The sequence below is a fragment of the Numenius arquata genome, chromosome 1 (genome assembly GCF_964106895.1).
Source record: "Numenius arquata chromosome 1, bNumArq3.hap1.1, whole genome shotgun sequence".
Taxonomy (NCBI): Eukaryota; Metazoa; Chordata; class Aves; order Charadriiformes; family Scolopacidae; genus Numenius; species Numenius arquata.
The window spans coordinates 109,462,354-109,481,387 of NC_133576.1; the positions used below are offsets into that span (position 1 = coordinate 109,462,354).

Genomic DNA, 19,034 nt, shown 5'->3' on the forward strand with positions numbered 1-19,034 from the left:
AAAAGGGCATTTTACAAACTTACTAAGTTATGTAATTAAAACCTACCAATCTGTTAGTTATAGTCTATCAATCCATCTATATAAAGCACTTAAAGGATTTAATGAGTACTGAAAAGGTTGTTGGCAAAGCAGGTATAAATCCCTTATTATTCAGTGTTCTATAAAATATAACTTTAAAAGCAAGGTTATATTAATGTTAAAAGCTAATAATGCAACATAACTTACCTCTGCTTCTCTTTTTTCTCCTTGTGCCTTTCAAAGTCACGCCCTCTCTCTTTGACCTCCCTTGTCTTTTCTTCTGAACGTTCTTTTGCTTTATGTTTTTCTTTGTGTTTTTTCCCCAGGGGAGTTTCCTCTTGTACTGGAGGAGGAGGACTAGGGGTACGAGGACCTTTCTTTTTACTCTGGTTACTTTTAGAACTCCTAGAGACAAATTAACAGGAGGGAGGGAGGAAAATGAAGGACTACCAACTATTTCAAATAATGATTTCTCAGATGTTGGCAAGAAAGTTATAATGTAAAGGGCCTTGAAGCTTTTAGGATAGGATTCACCACTCCATTAGCAAGCAGCGTTCAATAACTGTACTTGACTGAAGGGCGAATGCAGATGGTAAAAACTCACATTGAGCTCTTCCATTTATAACCTTTATTTCTGAAGCAAGTGAACAAAACCAGGAATTGCTCCCACTCAGACAGAAACAGTTTTCAAAGTTAAAGTGCCCTTGCATGAACTGCATACATCAGAGGACCAGAACTCTATAGAGCATTTTGTCTGTTCAGATTCCCATTTCTGCAATGCAATACCCCAATCACATACACAAAATTACTTGAACTACTCATGTATTTGATTTAACCTTAACTACCTGACACAGTATAAAACATCCAAATATTTTTGAGTATGCATCTGACAATATGAAACAGTATTTATTTTTCCATATAAACTACCACTGCCATAAACCCTATAAACTAGATATACTTGCGTACTGAACGTCAGTAGCCCATGCAGTACATTCTCGTACAACATCCTCGTTGTTGTAGACACAATATTGTTTTGTCCCTGTTTTAAAGGGGACTGTTGCCTAGCAAATATAGATGTATCTATTTACACTACTGCAGCAATTTCCTTCATATCTAAAAGCTTCAAACAGTGATTCAAAAGGTCCTGCAGCCAGCAAGAACTTAGAAACAAGTTTTGGAGATTGACGTTTTCTGGCAAGGCACCTAGTGTGAACTCCTGTGATTTTCACATACCTTGTCCTTACTTTTTTCCCCTACGCTTCCCATCCCCCACTTCTTTTCCCCTCTTGAATTCTGAGAAATTCCCTGCCTTGAAAGTCAAACATTATTTCCTGAACAGCAATATGCAATACCAACAGAAGGTACAGTCGGTCAAATTTTAAACATTTCACTTCAGTCTACAGGAGCTACTTCACAGACTGCAGCATCTCAAATAAAACTGCTTCCCACTTTTTAATGGTTTGTATTTCCTCATCACCTCCCAGAGACTGGATATTCAAAGAGAAGAGACCTGCTTGTAAGCCATGAAATTAATCAACTGACAACTGTATGCATATAACAATTTTCTGCAGGAGATGATTCATAGTGCACAACTTGGAGACCTTCCCCTAAAGATACATAATCAAAAGTCCTAAAAGCAAGGAAAATAAGGAAAATGAAACACCACTATTAATTATAAAACCTCAGTAATAAAAATCAGCTTGGTTCTGTTCTCGCTTTCTTGCAAGATGCATCTACATACTGACCTCTGCTGATCCAAAAGTGGGGAAGATACATTAGATGCTTTCTTCTCTTTCTTACTCGCCGAAGATGATGATTTGGGACTGGATCTTCGTTTTGGAGATTTGCTAGACTTTCTTGGTGATGGCGATGGTGATAATTTAGATCTAACCACCTCTGGAGAAATCTTGAGGAAAAGAATATATTAACCGATAAGATATTGATGCTCAAAAGCTTACCTGTATGCTGATACATGTATCAAATATGCAAATTCAATAACAATATACATCTGAGATCTTAACCATGTATACAACCACCTCAAATAAACTAACCACATCATTTTCAAAGAACACCATAAAAGGAAGAGGACAGGAAAAGGAGGGGGGGGGGGGGGGGGAGAGAAGATGATGCACTCTGTAATACATTACAAAAGCTGTAACTAAAAGTTTAAAATCAGTATGTTCCCAGTTAGATTGGCTGAAAAAGAAAAAGCTCCTTTCAGGCTTTTTTTTTTTCCTTAAATCTTCCCCAAAATTTTAGGTTTTCTAACACTTACAGCTTTGCCTCTGTCGCTTTAGTCTGTTACTACAAGACATGTTGAAAAAGGAGCTTGGCAAATGCCTCGTGTTTTCTTCTACATGTCTTCTCTGTTAAAGGTCATATTAGTTTTATATCGTTAAAATGCATTAAATCCTACTCATTTAATAGCTGACTTCATGGAGCAGAAAAGTTGGTTACAGTGCTGGATGATTGACCAGATACTCAAAACTAATATCCAAGTCACATACAAAGTTATACACATATCAGTTATTTACTACTATGTAACACAATGGTGCATTTGTAGCCCAGGAAGCTCAAGCCTTCCAGGAAACAATTAGGAGCCTATGAAGTGGCCAATGACTTATTTTTTAATTTCACATTTACATAATACAAACCTCTTTTTTAATGACTATTTCCTCTCGTTTCTCCATGTTTTCCTGTTCCAACTTCATGAGTTCTCTCTGAATCTTTTGGCGCTTCATTTCCAAAGACAGCTCATGATCGTAATCATAATTAACATCTCCGTTATCAGAGTCTTCATTTTAAAAAAAGTAAATAGATTAGTAAACAATTACATATGAAATAGATAATAATATTTAGCATACTGGATGCCGAGCATAAATATTTTCATGACTTTTAAGCACTCATGAATGGATTAACGAAGCTAAGACAAATCTCTTCTCCAATTATGCATGTGAACCTGAAATAACTCCAGTTCGTTCCATATAATCTGCAGTTAAATTATTAAACTTCATTAAAAAAACCAACACCTTAACCTCTTTCAGAGACTTGCATCAATTATTAAGCTGAGGTATCAAGGGAAACCCAGTAAATAATTTATTTATATTTAAATAGCAAAAAAAAAAATTAAAAGTGTGTCTTCACAAAGACAAAAAATAGGTAGAGTACTACTTAATTGGGAAATCTCACATGAAATGGATTTAAACAGTGATGCATGATACTACAGGATTTTGTTTAATAAGAGTATCCCACAAATCAATTGATACATTTATTACATCTACAAATTGATTTTAGAAGAGGTCTGTATGACCTCTTTCACTGGATAAATGCACACTTCAAGAGTTTACTTCTGTTTTAAAAACACTATTACTGTTGGGTTTTCGCATCAGAAAAGGTGCTATTTTTGTCACTTTTTCATTAAGTCATGCTACTTACTATAATATGCTTCAAGCCTTGCAACTGAAATCTTACTGAAAATTAAAGCAGTTTTACTCACTGTGTTTACATTTTTTTTTTTATGGCTATTTAAGTTTAATGCTCAAAAAGCACTTTAGGAAAATAACTGTCACAGAAAAGATTACTTGATTAAAAAGTCATTAGCTTTCATTCCCCTTCCTACACACAGGAGCTACATAAAAGATTTTGCCATAACTAAACTCGGTCTACAAATTCCCTTCATATGTCATGAATGCATGGGAACAGCTTATAGAGAGGTGCAGCTCCTAACAGCACAGGTTCTTTCCCAGTCCATCTGCCTGCTTATATAGCACTCACTAGAACTTAACAGACAGTAATTCTACTTTATACACATAACTATAAGCAACACTATTTTGAAAAAAATCATAATTCTCAAGATGAAAGCCTCAGTGTCTAAGACTTAAGACATTCACACTATATATTAATACAGAATCGTAGAACAGCTTGGGTTGGAAAGGGCCTTTAAAGGTCATCTAGTCCAACACCCCATGCAACAGCAGGACTATATATATAGAGAAGGTGAGGGTTTTATGTTCCAAAGTTTTTTGACTTAGATTCTATTTCTATGCAGACATATCATAGGTCGATGTTTCTTCACGCCAAATGACACCAAACTCAAAATTTAGGAAGGAGTGAAAATATATTATGGCTACTTTTCTGTTCATGGATTGTACTTAAGTCACAGCAAAACAGTATTTGCACCACTTATACCACGCACTATAGAAAAGCTACCTACTGAACGAAATTTACAGAGTAGCTCCATCCCACAGACGACATGCAGTATACTTTATTGCAAATATATTCATGATATCTGAATTAGCTCAGAATGGATCAGGATTCCCATCTTCTCTTTCAATATTGTAACTACTTCTGAAACACTGACACAAAACTACGTAACACCACAGTTCATTAGAAGCTGCCATTAATTTCACTGTCAGGTGAACTTGGTCTTTAATGAAAGTGAAACTCAGGAGAGAGAGGAAAAAACAGTCTTTTCCTCAACTGTCTGTATATAAAACTGGACAAGGATTATCAACAAGGACAATGAAATCACCTTTTAACCATTAAACAATCAATCAAAACCAACTACAGACTCTTACCAGTCTGAGTGTTTTCAGAATATAAATAGTTCACCAATTGCTACCTTCACCTGTTGTTGACATTGTTATTCTATTCTGTTGTTATTCTAATGGAGCCCTTGTTAATGAGACAGTTCACACCAGTACAAATTATGCAACAAAAACCTGCTGACTTTTGAATTCAAAGGAGTTATGCTCTCTCCTCCAACTGCCCAGTTTCAAAATTATATTCGCCATAACTTGGATTCACCCAGCGATTTAAATGTGAAACGTTCAGCCACAGAGTCGCCTGTGGCCAAGTTCTTTGTTGTCTGAGGAGTCAAAAAAGAAAAAAAAAACCAACAACCAAGCAAACAAAGCATGTGTTTTTAAAATAAGTTGGTTTTACCATCGTAGCAGTCCAACTCAGATTGATTCTTCGCTTTCCTCCAAAAATAAACATTAATGGCTACTGTATTAAAGTAATCTGCTTAGAGACCAAATCTTTAACCATTCTGCTCTACATGCAGCCTAATAATCTTGCAATTCTTTGAGCTGTAGGGGAACCACTCATTTAATTATACTTACCTTCTCTATTTGTTTCCCAATCCCCATTTTCCTCTTCACTTTCTGGTGTTCTCTCCTTTGTAATTTTGATATCCTCCTTTTCTCTATGTCTTCCTCGTGAAGACTCTTTCTATAAAGTGAAAAATGCTGCATTAGAGTAAACAACTTTATTTTAAAAGAAGCCTGAAGAAGCAGGTATATTTTAAATGGTGTTTTGGCTGTTTCTTTTTTATAGCACAAAAAGCATTTCCCCCTTTAGCCTGTTGAACAAATACCTTCTTAAATAAGCAGAGACTCCACAGGCAACATATTCTAATGCAATTTCATATAATCAGTATGCAAATAGCAGATGGGGAAAAAGAGAAGAAGGAATTCATAAAATAAGAAGGTTTAACGGCAGGGCAAGAATCGAGCACGTATCAGAGAATAAAATTTAAAACAGGAACCGAAAGAACAGATCAAGTTCTTAAGACCAGAAGTTTAATGAACATTTTAAAGAGTATAATTTTAACAGCTTGAGTAAGAGTTCTCAGCTGTAAATAAGAATACTTATATGCAAGGCAGATGAGCCTCAGAAGCTGAGCCATTTAACTCTCCAGAAGATGATGAATAGGGGGGGGATAATAAAATAAAATAAAATGGAGACCCTTGATGGCAGGAGGAAGGGAAAAAAGTCTAAAGCACACTGGAATCAAGTTTTATTGATAGCTCTATATTTGAACTTTCAGTGGCCCCAGTTATTAGACAAGTCTAACTATTGCAGTAGCACCCATTTTGCATGTGGCAGATGATCCTGTGGATACCTAAGTCAGAGACTATTCCTACAGGAAAGAAGATAATTTCAAAAGGCAACTGAACCTGTGCTGCTCTTCTTCCCCTGCTAAATTCCAGTAGTAAAGCTGCATAATTGCCTCTGCTGAATTGACTTTCCCTAAATAATCTACCTAGGCTCAAGTGGAGTACAGGACAAAATTTTTTCACTATTTGCTAAAAAAGAACATTCAAGCTTAGAAGTATCTCAGGTTAATTTATTAAGTAGGAAACCAGAAAGAGCAAATAATGAAAGTCTGTCCCATATCCCTTTTGTTCTCACCTCCCATAGTGCCTTCTTTTGCCTTTTGGGGATTCTTCAGTGTTGATATGCAGGAACCTTTGTTTTTATGCCAAGAAAAGGAGATGCCTGAGAATTTCACTAGCTATTCCTTATTGGGACTTAGATCTTGACTTAATTTAAATCCTTAACACCACCTTAGAGATACAGTACGGAAATAAAATAACATTGTGGATACTCACTCCCAAGTGAATAAAAGTCAACTGTTGCTTTTTATTCACTAACAATGTTAAAATCTTATCTGTAGTTTAGTTACGTAAACGATGACAGAACAAGTACTGCATTTATTTTACCTAGTGAACTAAAACAGATGCTTCAACGTGCATTTATCTTCAAGCCTCTCATCTTGATGCATTCAGTATATCATATTCAAAGCCTTATAAGGTTTGGAAAAAACTGACCAGTTGCTACATAAGGAACTTCACATTGAAGAACTAATTTATATCCTGTTTAATTTCAAGCAGCTTGTAGAATAAGGAAAAAAATATATTTTTTTTTCTTTCCATTTCATGCCAGGATCTCTAAAACGATGCACAAGATCCTAATCTATCATGTCATGTTGGTTACTGACATCAACTGCAGACAAATCAACATCAACTAAGCCATCATCACAACATGCACTAAAAGCATTTCAGTCTAAGAGCGAGAATTGTACTACTCTCCAAAGCAAGTTACTTTAAAAGAAGATTACTCTGATGAGATGTAAAAATGTGTAACTTTATCAACAAGCATCTCCTGCAACCATTCTTTTTTTTTCTTAGAATATCTTAATTTTTCTAGACTGCCCTCCTTGAAGGCTGCATATATTCTATTAAACTCTGTACTTCTGCTATATACTCCAATTCCTACAATATAAACAAACAATAAACAAAATTTCTTAAATACAAATACTAGTTCAAATTAATTCAACACATTTGTTACTAGCAAACTGAAATACACGTTAGGACAACCTCTATATACTGATTAAACTGTGTACTTCTGCTATGTACTCCAACTAATTCCTACAATATAAACAACAATAAACAAGATTTCTTCAATATAAATTCAATACTAGTTTTCAATACTAGTTCTTCCATACTAGTTTCTATTAATTCAAAACTATGTATTACTAGCAAACTGAAATATGCATGTTAGGACATCCTCTACATACTGATTTCAAAAAACTTCTCAAAGCAAATTCCCCCAAAAATTTGTCAGCAGAGAAAGTGCAGGTAAGTCAGAATGCTTCAAGACGATTTAATATCCCATGTTAAAAATACTACACAATTTGTATGTATCTCGCCTACATCTCCAAACTTACAACCGAACACAAGCATCTTGAAACAGCCTGTCATTTTGCCTTTCAGTGGAGAGATTCAGTAGTGGCACAATCACATGTCTACAGAAGAACTGAGAACAAAAACTTCAGTGAAAGGAATTTTATTGAATTACTGAATATAGGGGAGGGAACAGACAATTTTTATGCAAATATGCTACTGTACAGGTCAGGACAACTTGATCGAAGTCCGTTCATACACTAAATTACTTCAGTTTAGCTGTCAGGCAAAAAGATTCTGGTAGCATTGCATCTTGAAAAACAAATCTGAGTTTAGAAATGGAGTATATTTTCCTGGGACATGCAAATCAAGAATTTAAGTTATGATTGTTTAGATCACATACTTGAATTTTCTCATGGAAAAGTCTTCAATATATTCCTTTTATTGTACTTGTTCCACTTATATGCATTTAATTCTCTCATACTATGGGGAGTAAATATTTCCTACATATCCTTATAGATCTTCTCATACTTTATACAGGTGGTTTTTTTCATCTGTCCCTTAGTAAGCCAAGAATAAAATAAGTCAAGCTCCTAAAGGCCAATAGCATATCTTTCACTTGTACTTGAAGAAGCTGTATCCACTGCAGCCACACAGGTAACCTATTTCTCTGCAGACTCTGAAAAAATGCCATTTACTAGATGAGAAACAATAAACTTTCATAATAATACAACTATTTACTAAAAATAATATTGTAGATTGTCCTAAGAGTAAACAATAACTTAGTAGACTTTGTTTATGCTGTTTTCAGGTATATGTTCACAGTTAAATTATTTACATGTGTTGGACAGATGATTCCAGTTTAATGTTGATATTCAGAAGAAATGCTACTTAAGAAAGGAAAAAATAATACAACATTATGGCTAAGTTCTGTGAGATCGTATTTAATTTAATGTCTACTTAAGTTGGAGTTCCACACCCCGTAAGATATGATCAACACTCTACAGCACAAGACTTCATGTCTACTTCAATGAATTTCCCACTACAGCCAGAAGGTTTGGCCAAGCACAAAAGGACTCATCCAGTCTGCAAAATACACTTCTAGCCAAGGAGTGTTATTCACCAACACCAATGGAGAAAATATGTATAAACTCTTACAACCTACAATTCACACAAGGCAGAAGCTTCAGTTTCAGCCTTACCAGCACATATATGAGCAATACAAACTAATTCAAAGGCACAGATTCCTTTAAATCTAGAACAAGCTATCATGAATTACAGCTAAAATCTTTTGGGCAAGCACAGTACTATTTTTCTCTATGTATAATACCTTCATAGTGTAAACTACTACCACACTACACAAACATACAAGAAAATTAATCTAAAGTTTCCCTGAAATGAACAGGTATCGTTTCCACTTCAGAGATGGAAGACAATGCCGACTTCCATTTCCAGTGGAGATACTCAAAAGCCACAGCAACAAAAAGCACAGATATGAAATAAGTGATACACATTCCTTACAACAACCTTTCCTAAACACACATTAAGTTCTTCCCACTGTTTCTCCCAGATCACACACCCCTCCCAGGTAATACTTTAGGTAATACTTCATATACTCCAATGTAACTGTCTGGTAATATGAAGAAAAATTCAACATAAAAATTTCCAACTAAATACAATAACAGCAGGAATCTAATTATTTGTATAATTGTTACACTAACATACAGTGCTGAAATAATTCCGAACACAAATCTGAGAAACACAGAAACAACCGAGTGCACCACAGTTGTCCACATAATGCAGCATATTGTCTCTGACAATAACAGTACAAGATATGAAGAAATAATAAGGGATATATTCTATAAGTTGTCCATATAGGAAGTTTCTTCCTAAATACACACAGATTGTACTAGTTATCTTATGACTCCAAAGAAAAAGAAATTTCTCCTAGAAAGGTTTTATACTAGTTATACTGCCTCGACTTTTTGTGGAACCTATTCAGGTTTTTTACTGTATCTTCTGGCAATCAGGTAGAATTGTCATATATAATATAAATAGCATTTCCCCTTGTCATTTTCAAATTTATCACTCTTTCTACTGGGATAAAGTATAAGTATGACGCATCTAATTTACATTCTCTCAATCACACATCATATGCATTCACCACGTCCCTTCTTCTCCCCAGTCTCTTTCTCACCTCCTTACCCACTTCAAAAAGACCTTTGACTGTATTTTCTTGCATACAGGTGACCACAACCAAACAGCATTTCAAATAAAACTGGACCATGAATTTCTACAGCATAATATTGATCATTTTCTATTCCATTTTTATATATCTGAGTGTTTGCTTCTGCAACTGTGACTGCACTTTGATCAGATGGTTTCATTGAGCTGTCCACAACAACTTTTTCTACTGGATAGTTTCAGTTACTTTCAAAATATTCATTCATGACTTTTTGTTTTGAATATTTTCTTCATTGTGCATTACCTTGCACTTGCCAAGACCAAGTTTTTCTGCCATTGTACTGCCAAAAACTATCTTCCCCCAATCCCCATAGCATTCCTCAGACTTTAGTAATCTCAACTACTGCTTTCATATCTTCTGCAAAGTTTGACATTTGGGATGTCCAACATTTTTTCCACATTCTTAAAAAGTTATAGCTCTTTAGATGAAGCACCATAGCATCCTCTGTAACTTCATCATTTTAAATTAATCTAAAATTTTCCCCTTAGCTGGCTTCCAAATCTGACAATATTATACCTGCTATTCTTTGACTATCTATATGCCTCAAAAGCCTTGTTTCAAAAGGAGCTATTTAAGGTTTAACCTGTATGAGACAATTCTCTCTCAGCCACTACTACTCTCTGTTGAAGTTTCAGGCTAGCAGACTGGTGAAGAACAAATTTTGTCTGCAAGAACAGTGCTGCTTTTTTTTTTTTTTTTTGAAAAAAACCCCACAATTATGAAACTTTTTATGGAACAAGCTACTTTTATTATTTCAAAACAAAGTTAAGATTTCATATCCAGCTCCTCTGTTATCCCAAAAGCTTTAATAAGAGATGGAAATGTCAGATACTAGAGCTCCACCATAACAGTAGCTCTAACAATGGAGCAAGATTTTTGTTAGTGGTTCAGTCACTTCAGTCTTCTGTTCTTTTTGACATCCTGGTTCTTTGCAATGCAACTCTTGACGACTGTTTGTTCCAGAATATTCTCTTTGGATAGCCCATATTTTGAGAGTTGCCTCCATGCAACTTATACAAAAGCTCAGTGGTTTCCTCAGCCTTCTGTTTTATGACACTGAAGCAGAGTATTTTTTTTCCTCTGCCATGTGCTTATCCTGTAAATAATTCTTTGGCACTTTAACAGAGCCACTAATTCTCCGATACCTTCTTCAAGTTCACCTTTACTTGGGGTTTAGTTGTTTAAGAGTATCTTATTATTATATTAATAGAACACTACAAAAAGCAGGGTTAACTAACCGAAATAATTACATCAAAATTAGAGTTATACCAGGAGAGAAATTACAGGAAATTTTTAATAGCGGTTGGAAAATACACTTTTCCCACCAACCATGTACTCAATAACTGAACAGTTTATTTAAACTATTAGAAAATAAAAGAAACACATTTAAGTAAAAGAGTAAAAAGATTGAAAGTTTACACAAATTAACAGCAACTGAAAACATGATTGGAAGGTAAGCCAAGGTTAATTTAATGATAGCAGCTGCTGTTGATTTCTTTACACCTGACAAAAATTCATTTTACACAGCAAGTAGGAACAGACCGAGAGGAAAAAAAAAAAGAATCCTGTTAATACCTGCAGAAGCAAAATTGATTTTTCACAAATAAAAAACTTTTTCCCATTATTCATATGAAGATGGTCTTAAAAAAAATGATGCAGGAATACACTGGTGCTACTGTTACACAGTTGCAGGGTCACACTACCAACTTTGCCCCTTTTTGATTTTAACATGAGTGCAGGAACAGGTAACACAATTTAAAAATAACTAAATTCTGATATTTGAGGGGTACAGGGTTGCAGAAAGATGATTAGAAAATGAGAATGATAATGAATTAATTTTTTGCAAAACCCAAAAGTGAGAAGTTGGGATGGCTGATGGGTATGGGAAGAGGAAGGCAAAATGAATCAGCACAACAGTAACTGCATGGTCTCATCAAAAGCAAATTTGGGATGAACAACTGGAGTCAGGACGCATGTAAAATGATATGAGTGAGTGTTGGGGGGAAAATAGTGGATGATTGGAACAATGGTTAATATACATTCTTGGTAATAATTAAAGTGTCTGCCTGTTATTAAATAACTGTTTATCAGTATTTATAGCATAAATGCATGATTTATAAAATCTTTGGGAACCAAAAGATTAGAAAATGCTATAAAATTGCAAAATAATACAATTGTTAAGACACTTCATAATAAAATATATAGCATAAACTATGTACAAAATGATCAGTTCTTTAAAACATTTTAAACATTACGAGTCACCACAATCAGTTTTCTAGGACACACTGCCCAATTGCTACTGAGGGATTCTGGAGTTCTACAAACTCCACTCTTACCCTAACAGGAGAGGATGATTCCTCTGTACTTCGTTTCTGTGGCTCTGCCTCAACGTCTTGACGTTTGTTCTTCATTCTTTCCCGAAGATCTCCAGTGGGTCTTTCTGGTGACCTGTATAATACAGACACATAATATAACCAGTTCTATGGCATTGTTTTTAAAGGAATACAAACTGTCTTTTAATTATTTTTATTAGTATATACAGAAAGATATAAACCTCCCACCCAGAAGAGAAGTGGATGAATAAAAAAAAATATTCAGTTCTAATGGGCTTATGCATTCTAAAAAAAATACCTCTTTCAGAACATCAAGAAAGACTTGACTCTACGAAGAAAAATTACTTTTATCTATATATGGCATGACTCAGTTACTACTCTAGATTAGCTTTAGGTGATCCTATCCAGAACAAATCTTTTTCGATCATCATGCAAATGTCTTTCACAATCACTCCTACCAAGTCTTTCAAGATATCTTTAACCTTCTCCATATTCTAAGCTGCACTGATTTTAATACATATATTTTATATATTTTATTTTTTTTTTAAATTAATGCAGAGTCAAACTATTGTAGACTAGCAATAATAGTCACACAGAAGCATATCTGGATATGGATGCAGTCTGCAAGTGGAGATAACCTGACCTAAGTGCCATCCTCCCATGACCTTGGTGAGACTGCCAATAAAAAAAATGCTGTTGCAAGACCATTCACCAGAAATTCACTCTTGGAGGCCTCCTCCATTTTCCATTTTGCAGTAACATAATTATTTCATTATTTAATTACAAGATATTTTATGAACTCTACCAGTTATGCAACTTTAAGGTATATTTTCTGTAAAAGGTATTACTGTGATGTGGGAAGGGAGGGGGAACATCCTACATTACTACAAGACATCTATATAATTTTGTCTCCTCTTAGTATGGATTCACAAGTTCATTTACCCCTTATGGGATAAAGGAGAACAACCCTTGCATTTAAACAAGTTCTTAAGCAAAGGGGATATAAGAGCTGCTTCAAATGATCTTTCGGTTCCAGAAAATTATTTTCTCTTCATATAAATCTGGCCTGATACTGAGTTTGGTACTTTTGTAATGGCTGTTAGCTGTAATTACAAATTCTTCTGTGAAACAGTCATATGAAAGTACTGGATCTGTACCCATCAGTTTACACTGAAGAACCATAAAGAGATACTGATGGTGACTTAGTTGATTATATGAGTTATAGACAAATTTCATTACTCAAATATTATATTTCTTGTTTTTCAGTCAGAATTAGGGTTTCCATTTAGAAAGTATTGTTTCTCCCACCCTTCCTCTGTCACGTAATACATAAATTATGCATACAAAATTTAAATTCATGATTTCATTTTCAACCTGTGCATACTTGAAAAACAGTAATTGGTTTCAACTTCCTCTTTTGCAATGTTACCTATATTTAATTCTTTAAACTGTGTCATAAGGCTAAGTGTCTTATGATCTAAGAAGAAAAAGACCAGTGACTGCTCTCATTTTTAAATGCATTTAATTATTCATGAAGTTGCAAATACAGGTCACTAGATCAGAGGAAAGGTACAAAACAGTAGCATGCTGCTTCTTTCAGAGCTAAGAAGGATCAAATAATATCCAGCATACAAATATAAACAAGTTCTCTTTTGCATGCATCATTATACCATCTTTAAAGTGTCTGACTTCAGGAAAGGTTATGACTCAAGGTATCTTTTTCTTTTCCCTCCTCCCAACTTAGAAAGATAATTCCCTTGCATTACCAAAACACTCTGAAGCATTCCAACCATCAACTACCTCAACAAATAAACTGTCTTTCAACATTAAAGTGGCAATTCAATCTCTTAATTTTTAATAATACATTAGCTATGGCACAAAGGATTTGGATTTGTGAAACTGAAAATTAATTTAAAAGGCAAAAATGTTACAGATAATGTACTAGCAACATTGTTCCTCAAGAGGAGTAATTTCAGAGACGGAGAGAGCAAGAGAACTTACACTGAATGCAGCTCATGTACTTTCTAGAGAGACAGTTGATATTTTAATACTTTTGGTTTTTTCTTTTAAGTTATATGCTGGAGTGAAACAAACACCTGAACAGTTTCACCCTCAACTGGTACCTTTTTCAGTATGGGACGGAAGAAAAATCTTACTTTGTTAAAAGATTATTCAAATCTACTTAAAGATTACAAATGTTGTCAAGAAATCACAGAAATGAAAAAAGCTACAGCTCCAGAGTTGGGGTTTGTTGGTGGTTTTTTGTTTGGTTTGGCATTTGGGCTTTTTTCAGCTTTAGGAGAACAATGGAGCAAAGTCATGGTAATCATCCTACCCCTCCCAAAAAAAACACTGTAACCCCCCCAAAAGTCTAGTAAAAAAATCAGACTGAAAAATCTGACAAATTTTAAGAAATAATTACTCAGGAAGCTGTGACTGTCTTCAGATATTTTGACATAATGCACAGAAAAACAAGCTGGCCTACTACTTAATTTGTCTTTCAGGTGTAGCACAATTTTAATTTTTACACAATGGCTTCTTTTATATATAACTTTTTTTTTCCTGCCCCTCCTCCAAAAGGGACCTTTAGTTATTCCATATAATGCACATTGCTGAATTTCAACAGATGAACTGTAGAGTTAGAATTGTAGTTAAGATATTTGCTTCTATACCTCCTACAGCGTCAGGAACACCACTCTAGCAACAGGCAGACATTACAACACACCTGTCTGGGAATATCTGTTTGTATGTGCGCGCACACGTGCCTTTATAGGCAGATGACAATTATTAGTGTATAATGGCTATATTATAATTGAATGCTTATGAATCATTGTCCTGTTTTTCAGTTTCCCATACAACAATATTTGAACCTTGCAAAATCTGTAAGTTCTTACCTAGTATTACTGCTGGTTGGGTTTTTAAATCTAGAGTAATGATCCAGCATGAAGAGGATCAGACAGGCTAGGGAGGGGGAATGCTACGATGGCATAGATCCTGACAATAGTGTAAGAGAACCAGCAGGAAGCTGCCAGGCAACTAACCAACAATCTGTAAGTGGAGCAAGAGAGCAAAATTCCTTGTGGGATAGCGTGTTTACACACAGCTCTTTCCTTCTTAGCTTCTCCTTCCTTCAGATGCCTGGAAGACTGGCAGGTCTATTACCGAATTTTTAATAACCTCATAAGGAAAGCTTTATATGTAAAAACATGCTAGGTTTTCTTTTTATAACAGCAAGATTAAAATTCATGCTGTGAGAGGCAGCATTAATGCTGAAATGGAGTTATAACAAAACTAGATTTAAGATTCTTTTTCACACCTTAGACTTACGTTTTCCTACTGTCTGGTGATGTTCTGAATTATGGGAGGCGTTATGGTCAGATAAAACCATTATCAATGAGATTTATTTACAAATGAGATATGAAATTGGAGGGCAAGACAGAAAGGCAGTAAGACATGCTTTGTCCTACTAATCTGCTTGCAAAGCAGACAAAAGACTTCACCAACAGGCCTGGCCAAACACACACGGACATGTCATCGTTATGTTGTCCCAGATACTTTAACTAAACTTATGTGGAAGCAACACTAGCTTGGCTCACAAGAAGCCAATAAAACTGCATTCAGAATACCTGGATCACATTTTTAAAAATATCTGTAATGTTAAACGGCATCAAAATGCCAACATTTTATTATGTACCTAAACCAGATTTTTCTGTGCCTGGCCAAGAGCTATCAGTAGAAAGTTCTGAAGACAGGACTGCTTTTTTCATTTGTCTGTTTTAGTCTATGTGTGGGGGTGAGTAAGTAGGGGCTTCCTCCCCTTTTTTATTTTTAAGAACACCTTTATTAAATATTGAATGTATCAGACAAATCAGTGGTTAGATCTGTCCTTTGACTTTTTCATACAGTTCTAGCAAAAAAAAAAAAGCAATAAAAAGTAGTAAATCAGCATTATTCTTAAAAGTCAGGGTGACAGTGAAGCAGAAACAAAGCTTTAATCACTAAAAGAAATGTGACTTTTCTTCAAATCACCAAGCAGAACTACACACTGAGTGTTCCAAACACTGAAATCAAGGAGAAAATGACATTCTAACAGTTTTTAAATTTAATCTCTACCAGTAAATCACTCACTTTTCCCGTTTGGAACATTCAGTACAGAACAGAGTCTTTTACACACTGAAAGAAACCTTAGACTCAGTTGATACATTTTGTATCCCAGCTGTTACCACCTTAGGAGGAGCAGAAGATCAAACAAGCAAAGTTAATATCATCCTGGAGTATGCCACAGGAATAGGACAACAGAACCAGAGACAGAACCCTAACCTCAAGCCAACTTTCCTGTTGTTGCTTTACACTTTGATGATTCAGTGTGTCCATCCACAATCTAGAGGTAACACTGACATTACTGTAGCACTATAAAGCACAGTTGTTTCTAAAAATTTACTGTCACATTCAGTTTCAGTTAAGTAAGGTGTTATGCCACACAAAGGACAGTTGGGAAAAAAATTAAATTACAGTAACATATGAAGAGGCAGGTAATTAAAAAAATATTCTCTTCTGAAAAATGAAGTAATTTTTTGGATCTCTTCCTGTGATACAAGGTATTTGGTCTATATCTGACATATAAAGTCACAAAACTATGTTTTGAAGAGAAATGTTTTCTCACAACAGGAGAGAAAGGATAGACACTTTATTCATCAAACAATATAGCAAAGGCAGAAGGGCTGCAAGTATGTGAGTACTGCTGTAAGTAGTTGCAAAACAGCATTTTAGAAAAGGACAGAAAGGCATATCAGAAGCTGCAGTGACACTACACAAAAAAAAAAAAGTATTAAGGTACTTGAATTTCCCATTTCAAGTAATATAAGAAGTTAATCTTCATCCAGCAGACTCCATTCATTTTTTAAAGCTACATACACACAAAAACCTGAGAAAACCCACTGTAAGTTGCCAAATTAATAGTTTTGAGCAGCTTCACAATGCAATTGGTTATCAATAAAACACACCATTAGGCACATCACAGCATTTCACTTTAAAAAAAAAAAAAAAACAACAGAAGACATAGTTGCAAAAGCTATTTTCCTACAGCATGTGAAGAATTCAAAGTGAGTTCTTGATTTACCTTCTATAACTGCTGCTATAGCCTTTACCTCGTGGTGAAGGGCCATGTACGAATCTACATGTGTTCCCATAGAGGCAGTTGCCAGTCTTCAGCCAGTTACGGCACTGTGTCTAAGAGACAGACATTACTGGGTGAATTTCACACTCATTTCTGGAAATACCATTGGTGTGAGTGTGGCAGAACAAACAAATGACTCCACATTAACTCCCATTTATCTGTAATTTCTGTCCACCAATAATATAACTAATTAAAAAAAAAAAAAATCAACAATGAGCATCAGGTCTGGCACAGAAAAATTTAAGTTGGTGGAAATACTATGAATATGTACAGTACTACTGCTCCTCTCCAGAAACTGGGACAACACACGTTACTTGAAAATTCTAGTATTAGTATGTTGAACATCCAAGCGTTAAGGAGTTCTTTTCACCTTTACTAACATCAGTGACATCTGAGTATTTGGTACTTGTGAGCTACTCTTTCCCACCACCTGAATCCTGGAAAAGAAGATGCTGGGGTGGGGAGGAAAAGAAGAACACTTTTACAACTCACCTCTGCAGTACTTCCAGTGCTGGGTCCAAGCCTTTCAAACACACTGGGTCTTCTGGATGTGCTATCGGATATGGTCTTGGTATTTTCCACTGTGACCTTCCTTCTAATTTTTGACATTTTGTACTACTTCAACCAAAAAAAAAAGCAAAACTGTAAAATCCTTCAGTTTGGGGCTATTGACACTGAACTCACATGAATAAAATAGTATGATACACATTGTAAGAGTTGCTGCAGAGGTGATGAAGAAAGAAAAAGAAGTCATAAATGGGTGAAATGTATCTAATAGCGAGGAATGCCTCTGATTTGAACTAGTCAGCTTATCACCCGTAATGATAATTTTTCATTTTATTTTATGACCTGCTTCGGATTCTTCAGCTTCTCTTTGGGAAAGATATGTTATTCATTTAGGTAGCAAACACCACACAGAACAGATGCTTTCCTTTGTCGTGTATTTTTTGTGCATCAATTCAAGTGACTCCAAGTGAAAAGAACTTTTAATGTTACTTCATCAATCTCTCAAAAACAAGTTCCGACCATTAAAAACTACTCCCATTTTCAGAAACAAATGTCAAAAAATGAGAGCTCCATTTTTTTCCCTTCATTTGTTGTGACAACCTACTGAAAACCACCTTGATTATCATCCACAGTCTGTGTTTGTTACTAGTTTGTATTCTATAATTATTTGGAACAACTGGAGTTTAGGAAAAAAAAAAACACAACAACAAAAAAACACAACAGTGATACTCTTCTCAAGCTTCTCAAGAAGTAACTTACTTTCATTAAGAAAAACATATTTTGAAGCAAACACAGCATAAGTTTGCTAAGTAAGAAGTCATAGTTTATCTTACCTGAGAAAGGAGTTATGGAATACAGAAAGAATTTTTTTTTTTTTTTGAAAAGGAAGATACATACTGAGCGCTAGAAACAGGTTGTAGAAAAAGGGCAAAATAGGCTCCAAAAAATATTGTCCATTCTGTAAGTACTACTTGATCTACATAGAAATAAAACCAATTTGAGAAAATCTTCCAGTTGCTGGACAATTTATATACAGCTCAAAAAAACACCTCTATGTTGTATTGCAAAGTGCCATCATTCTAGAGCTCGTTAGCCAATATAAAATAGCCAAATACTAATCTCCTAACTTTCTGCTAAACGCAGTGACATGTGAATAGGAGAACACACACACTTAGGCTAATCTCTCAAACACAAACAAGTTACAAATGACAAAAAGCTCATCCATACAGTCAGAATAATACAAGTTTAAACTAACACCCATTAGATTGGATTAATACAAATTTTCA

General features: G+C 35.0%; 1 protein-coding gene across 3 annotated transcripts in view; it reads right to left on the bottom strand.

Moving 5' to 3' along the window:
• Window positions 1–17,928, bottom strand: part of ZC3H13 (zinc finger CCCH-type containing 13) — a 44,419-nt gene extending 26,491 nt beyond the window's left edge. For 2 of the 3 annotated variants that reach the window (XM_074146974.1, XM_074146964.1), the window contains exons 1-7: window positions 17,734–17,928; window positions 17,185–17,294; window positions 12,069–12,180; window positions 5,142–5,250; window positions 2,673–2,812; window positions 1,764–1,924; window positions 226–423 (exon numbers count right to left, since the gene is read on the bottom strand). In XM_074146974.1, the coding sequence (XP_074003075.1) occupies window positions 226–423; window positions 1,764–1,924; window positions 2,673–2,812; window positions 5,142–5,250; window positions 12,069–12,180; window positions 17,185–17,294; window positions 17,734–17,850 (947 nt within the window). In that variant the 5' untranslated portion in view covers window positions 17,851–17,928. The remainder of the gene's footprint in view (window positions 1–225; window positions 424–1,763; window positions 1,925–2,672; window positions 2,813–5,141; window positions 5,251–12,068; window positions 12,181–17,184; window positions 17,295–17,733) is intronic. The other variant, XM_074146985.1, reaches the window with a different exon arrangement.
• Between the last annotated feature and the right edge of the window lie 1,106 nt (window positions 17,929–19,034).